Below are 7,359 nucleotides of genomic sequence, written 5' to 3' on the forward strand. Positions count from 1 at the left end.
CCGATTCAGACCAACACTCTGCAGTAATGGATGTTTTTCTAACACTTGTTTGAGGTTGGTTTGAATGTTATGACATATTATCAAATGCATGTTAGGGAAATCATTTCTGACAGTGAGGACAGTGAGATAGATAACAGTGAGGAGGAGTGAAGAAGAGATGTAGAAGGCAGAAAAACAGTAAAAAGGGTTTAAAATATTGCTTGTTTGGTTGTTACTGAACACATTTAACCCTCCTGTTGTGTTCGCCTCTCAGTAACAGTAGTGATGTTCCTGGGTAAATTTGACCCGGGGCATATTTAAACCGAATAGTTAAATAGTTTTAATAGTGTAAAACTTCTTTGCTTGGATTAATAAGTGTAATCACCGTAAAAGATGAAAACCTGCAAACCCTCCTGCATGTTTATATGGCATAGATACTGTTTGGGTCAGTTTGACCCAGCTGTCAAATGAACGTTAAAGACCTCAGAAGTGTCAAATAATATTTGTTTCTTTGCATTTGTGACAAATATGTCACTCCAATTACACACACACATAAACACACACGTGCACAGACTCCCTATCCTATTGACTTCATCTGTAAAGTGCAAGAATGTAGATGTTGTTGTGACTTTTGACGGGAACCTTTTCTGTTCCCATGAGCAAACTCCGCCTAGTGTGTGTGCACATAAGTGGAGATTCAGCAGAGAAGGAGTAAAAACTTAAAGATATAAAGGATTTTTTTTGTTTCTAACACTTTTGGGTCATTAACAGATGAAGTTGAGTGAGTGATTTATTTTATTATTTTTTATTTGACAACTTTTCTGAACTGGTGACTTTGCACCTTAAAAAATAATCATTTGTAAATATTCTTCTTACTCCTGCAAGTTTTCAAAGCTCCAATATGAATGCGATTTGACACTGAATGAGTAAATGTGCAGTTGCACTGTGTGCATCAAAGATATTGTTTGCTCAGCAGGCAAATCTCTTGACTCCTCCTCCTGAGCAGGATGTTTAATTCCTGTGAGGGGATGCTCGGGTAGTAACCTAATAAAGCTGCTGGATGCAATCCCAGGGCACAATGAGTGGATCATGCTCATCTGACAGACCTGCTTTCTCCAACAACCCTGCGCACGCACGACCTGCTGCTCCTCTGTAAGTACTGCAGGTCACAGCAATTACAACTTGTACAGTAGATAAAATGAAGAGTCAAGTGTCTCTGCTGGTTGAAAAGATCATCAGGACGCATGAATGAAATATATTTCACGTTATGGGGACAAGGAGAGAGAGAATACATTATTGCTTTCGGTAAGTTTTAGATTTTTGTTTGTATTTTTTTTTTTCAAAGTTATTGTTTGTTGTCCTGCAGGTTTGCAGGTCTTATATTGTTTTTTGAACGTACATTTTTGTTTTGCAGATATTTGAATTCGTACAAAACAGATTCCTTTTAGCATTAATACTCAAACAATGTACAGTCTTTCCTCATCCTGGTTAAAGTCCACTGAGTAGCAGCAATTAAAAGTTGTATGCTTTGACTCTAAGAATGATAATTTGCCCTTATGTACAATGTTTAAAGAATGCTCTCAATTGCATTTTGTCATGGAAAAGTCACTTGCTTAAATCCCTAGTGGAGTTATAAATGTTTTGCCCAAAGGCAGCTGCTCTGATAGGGTTCAGTACAATTCCAGCCACATGCACACACTAGGAATCCACAAGTAGGCTAATCATTTTTCTCATTATTCTTTTTGCCAGGAGGTTGCTGTCCTGGTGTAACTGTCAGAACATAATGGTGGCATTTAAAGGGATCTGGACCAAGGACTTCTGGAGGGCTGTGTCTGGAGAATACCTAGCCACACTCATCTTTGTCCTTCTTGGCCTGGGCTCCACCATCAACTGGGCTGCAGGGGAGGAGAAGCCTCCGCCAGCTGACCTAGTCCTTATCTCCCTGTGCTTTGGCCTTACTATTGCCACTATGGTGCAATGCTTTGGCCACATCAGTGGTGGACACATTAACCCTGCAGTCACTGCAGCTATGGTTGTAACTAGAAAACTGAGCCTGGCAAAGGCTGTGTTCTATGTGGCAGCTCAGTGCCTGGGAGCTATTACAGGAGCTGGGATTCTCTACTTAGTCACACCTACTGCTGCCAGAGGGTCCTTTGGTGTGACCACAGTAAGAACTTGGTTGTTATTATGGTTATGATAAATGTAAAATAGGTTTTTACTATTGTTCCTATTGTTTCTTTTCATCATTTGTTTCCCAACCGCATTGTTTCCTAATAAGGTATTCTGATTCTGAATCCTAGGTGAATCCCACCATATCCGTGGGACACGGCTTTCTTGTGGAGCTCCTGATCACATTTGAACTGGTTTTTACCGTCTTCGCCACCTGTGATCCCAAACGCACAGACTTAGGTGGTTCTGCAAGCCTGGCTATTGGTATTGCTGTAGTGATAGGGCACTTATTTGCAGTAAGTAGCTTTCAGCAAGTTAAATAAATACATATAGATAGAAACAATGTCACATTCACAGGAATGGTATATTCAGATCACTTATATAAAAAAATTTAACTACATCAGAGCCTTAGAAATTTTCTGCAACCACATCTACATATCAGCTGACTCATCTAGTACTCCTACAACTAGCAGTGAAACAGATTTAAAGATTAACCTGAAGCTCACATTACATTCCCAAATTAAAGAATTTCAGTGCAAGTTCTTTTCCAAGTGCAAGCTTTTTCAGTGGAAAAAGAGCAGGTGGATCAAGCATCTATTCGTGAATGTGTGATACTCACACTTGTCAGTGTTCACACCCACACGCCATCGCATGGCAACCAATCTCTGGGGGCTTCCTGAAACCTGCAGAGAAAATGAATGCACAGGGAAACAGATATCATCTCTCACAACGCACAACTGATTTCTCATTTGGGCTGTTTACACACACACACACACACACACACACACACACACACACACACACATTGATAATATGCAAATTTATGATGTACAGTCCTTTTAGACTAAAATCAGTATTATTATCCATATTGCAGATCCCATACACAGGAGCCAGCATGAACCCTGCCCGTTCTTTTGGTCCTGCAATGGTCACACTTAACTTCGAGAACCATTGGGTGAGAGATCCTTCTGTATGATGTTATTCTTACTTTAAGGAGTTTGTGCAGGCGAAATTTAATTCAGCATTTCTTCCCTGTTATAGCAGAGAAAAGTCAGTCTTTCTGTGTGGAATGTTATAAATGTTAAATATACAGTATAAACATCCTTTTTAGGTGCGAAGTGTCTCTTTAAGTTGGTTCAATGAAAAAAAAATGCTTCAACTGAGGGTGACTAGTTAGTTGTGAGTTTTAGAAATGCTGAACTGAGATCAATGAAGTGCTAATCCTAATTGAATGAGTTGAGTGAACCCTTGCCAGACCATTTATTTAACTCATCATAGCCTTCAAGGCGTCAAGTCACAGTTTATTAATGTGTAATTATTTGCTAATTAGAATAATTTGCCTAGCGACATAAAAATTGGGTGTTCCATGATGTGAATGACACCAAGTGTAACTCGTTCTCACTGTGTCTGCCGTCATATTCAGAAGTCACTTCAGCCTGCAGACACAAAACGTACCTACCTCTAACAAGGCACCGATTAACCAATTGACTAATTAAGGTGTATGTCTTGCTGCTTGTGTTAGGTCTACTGGGTGGGACCTATTATCGGAGGTATCTTGGCTGCTGGTTTGTATGAGTACCTGTACTGCCCCGACCCTGAGATAAAGAAGAGGATGAAACAAGTCTTCAAGAAGGACCCAACGGGGAAATACGGGGAAGTGGAGGCAGGGGACATTGCCGTCAAGCCCGGCTCCATCCATAACATCAACGTGGAGAAAGCTGATGTTATGTTAACAGGAGAAGTATGACTATCACGTGCACTGGAAATGGAGACTAATTTGTAGAGCACAATCACAATCAAACTTTGGGGTTATCCAACTTAAGACTGCCCCCCCCACCACCACCACCACCACCACCAAACACCACACACACACACACACACACACACAACCCCCTCCCCATCTAAAGACTGTGTCTTTAAAACAGAAAAAAAAATTCTGTCTGTGACACACCCGAACTGCACTGCTTTTATTGTCATAAAGCTTGCGTGATGCTATGGCTCAACATCTGCACCCTGTATAAATGATTTAGGAACAGTGTTGGCATGTGGCATACATTGTACAGCCCACAGTACATGAAGTTAAGGAAATGTTGGTAGGGTCAACCAATTATGTGAGGTCATCGCAGTGAATTGGAGGCGAGAAGAAGAAAATGCAGCCTTGTTATTTTTGGATTAGTGTCACATTTGGTCCTCATGCTTTATATGTAATTAAAAGTAGAGGCTTTCCTTGTAATCATTAATCACATTACAGATCCCAAGCAAAGTAAGACAGCTCTGACAAGCATTATTATCAGAGTCAGAGCATTAAGTTGGAGAAAAATAAACACAGCTCATTTTGTTTGAAACACAATGTCTTTTGTTTGTTTTTTGTTAAATAAAAATCAAACTCCACTTTTTGCTGTTTATTTTTATCATTTTCCATTTCGTAAAAATGTCATATTTATAAAATATTTTTCTTGTTTTTTTGTTTTATAGATCTATATTCTTGTAAGTGTTTGCTTGGCTGTATATCATATCTTCTCTTTTTTATAGGATAATTGGCTAATCTATGTTTATGTTCAAGTATTATTCAGTTATTGTGCTCGCAATCTGGAACATGTAAAACTGTGAAGTTGCAATAATAAACCTTCTACTACTCAGTTATCATTAATAATTCATCTTTCTTAATATTTCAGCCTCCATAAGAAAACTAGTAATGATACCTATATGTTGTTGTTTTTTTGTTATCCATTCCTCTTGGCTCATTGCTTTCTTATGGTAGGTGGTAGACTCCGGGGAAAAGATAAGTCCAGATCACTGATGTATTGGCTCATCTACACATGGATAATGTCTCCCTGTGGCCCAATAACTGTCTAGGATGTGTGTTCCTTGTGAGTTAAGTCGCTGAGAATATCTCCAAGTAATCTCATTTCATCAACAAAGCACAGGAAATGATAACGCTTCTGATAGGAAATAGAGGTGATCTATTATAGGATTTTTTTTCTTAACTGAAAAAAAAAAAACACACACACACACAAAAAAAATAGGTGCTATCTCATCTTTTTCTACAACATGGAGGAAATGATCAGCCCCACTGATTCTGTTGCATCCACTGAATTTGTCTACATGGTGCAACTAGATTGCATTTGCAAAGTGAAAATACAAGTATGAGTCAGATACTGACTCAAAAGTGTTATTACTCCCATATTGATAGGATCATACCAAAGTCACTGGTTCAGCACAACCTTTATATGGGACAACAGCATCATCTACTGGCCGTGGTGTGAGAAGGGTTCCCTTTTGCATTTCTCCAGGGGAGGGCAGCCACGAGCTTTTAATGGACAGGTTACGCTGCCATAGTCGGCAGACAGTTCGTCTTTTTCACAACTCTATATTTAAATCGATCTAGATCATCAAATGCAAAGTAAACAGCAGTATTAGGTCTTGTGCAGCCCCCATATTAGTACAACAAGAGTCCCAGTAAGTTAATAATGTTTTTTTTCTCTTAAGGGTTGTATTACAAGTTTAAAAATTGATTTAGTTATAGTATTTATTTATTGTGTGCATTTAAGAATGAATGGCAACACTTTTTGTGTTACCATCAGTAATAAATATAGAGAAGTAATGAGGCGGAAACAAAAAGGTAATAACGTAGAAATAGCAAGTTATTACCACTTAATTTCCAAGGTAATGCCTAGGTAACTCTTTTTCTCACCACCCATTATAGCTGAGTAATATGAAAATACTCAAATTTGTACAACTGGTTATAACTAGAATGTAATTAGTAATAGTATAATAATATCCTGGTAACAAAACAATAACCTGATAATAATAAAATGGTAATATGTATGCATTAGAATTTGTATATGCTGACTTTTCAATACTACCTTATGTCCTCTGCATTCTTCTTTTTTTAAAATTAGCAATGCAAAAATGATGCTTCATGTTGTGGTTATTACCTGAGAACACATGCAGCAGTTTCTGTGTAATAGCCAAGAGTAGGGCTGCAAACCCCAAGTGACCATTTTCAACTAATTCCATGTTTGTGTCCCATTAAAGCAAACTTTAAGAAATTTGATGAGTACCTGCAGATATGTGGTCGTTTATGTGTTTACAACTAGAAATCAGGCACAGAAATATCCATACTATTCCAGCTCAAACTTTTTGAACTTTGCTTTAACTGGTTATTAATGTGGAATTAGACAGAAGGGGGAAAGGTTTGATTTTGAAGCCTTGCCTCCTATTTATTACACAGAAACTACAACAAATGTTTCCAAGGAAAAAGCCGCAAGATTAAATATAATGTTTTCATCGTTATCGTCAAAAAAAAAAGAATGCATTGGATATACCAGCATTATAATGTGGTAATAATACACTAACGTTTAAAGCATCAATAATATTGCCTTATGTTGCTAGCAGGTTATTATATTGTTACTAATATATTACTATACTGTCACTAATTGATTTGTTTCTACATTGTTACCTGTGGTTTCTGGCTTTTTATTACCTGATTACATAGATTTCAGCATAGCATCATTCATCATTACTTGGATAGTAGTCGATATTAATTTGGTAATTAAGTGGTAATAACTTGCTTTTCTATATTAGTACCTTCTTGTTTCTGCTGTGTTGTCCTACTATTACTATAACTGAACTGCATAGAATGTTCTACGAAATTAACTCCAACTGTGACTCTTCAGATACTGTTGTGTACTGGAGTTGAGCATTTACAGCACCATCCTTTACCTGCTTGCATGGGGCTATGTCCCTTAAGGCTTCAGTATTTTGAGTCCAGCACCCTTTCATTTATATAGCACAAACAAATGAGTACGTAAATCTGATGTTTTATGCACTGACTGTTTCCTCTCAAGACAGACGATGAGAAATTGATCATTGGTTGGTTTGGATTTATTGACCCCACTCATCTTCAACTTACATTGAAGAAGACAGGTGACATTTTCCTGATGAATATTTGTGACCTGAAAGTATATGTGACTTTTGTTTCCATACACAGACATTGACTCTTAGATAAATGCGGGACTGTTGGAAATTACCAAACAACATCCTGAGCAAACCACTAGCACAAACAGACAGGAAGCCATTCTCATCAAATGCCCGAGCTATACATGTTTTTATGCCAGAGTACCCAGAGACACCATACAGACTCTACACAAAGGATGCCAGCCAGCTGGAGGGTTTGAACCCAGAAACTTCTTATTGTGACACAACAGT

The 7,359-nt window shown here is 38.1% G+C and overlaps 1 protein-coding gene across 1 annotated transcript; it reads left to right on the top strand.

Moving 5' to 3' along the window:
* Positions 1-1,039: 1,039 nt before the first annotated feature.
* LOC146613398 (aquaporin-4-like) lies at positions 1,040-3,895 on the top strand. The gene is made up of 5 exons (XM_085378820.1): positions 1,040-1,131; positions 1,729-2,146; positions 2,280-2,444; positions 3,023-3,103; positions 3,671-3,895. Exons 1-5 carry the CDS (start codon positions 1,040-1,042, stop codon positions 3,893-3,895), a joined length of 981 nt encoding a protein of 326 aa, XP_085234946.1.
* Positions 3,896-7,359: the final 3,464 nt, after the last annotated feature.

This window comes from Diplotaxodon limnothrissa, linkage group LG18 (genome assembly GCF_057381915.1).
Source record: "Diplotaxodon limnothrissa isolate DT_005_m linkage group LG18, D_limnothrissa_male_GT1.1, whole genome shotgun sequence".
NCBI classification, from domain to species: Eukaryota; Metazoa; Chordata; class Actinopteri; order Cichliformes; family Cichlidae; genus Diplotaxodon; species Diplotaxodon limnothrissa.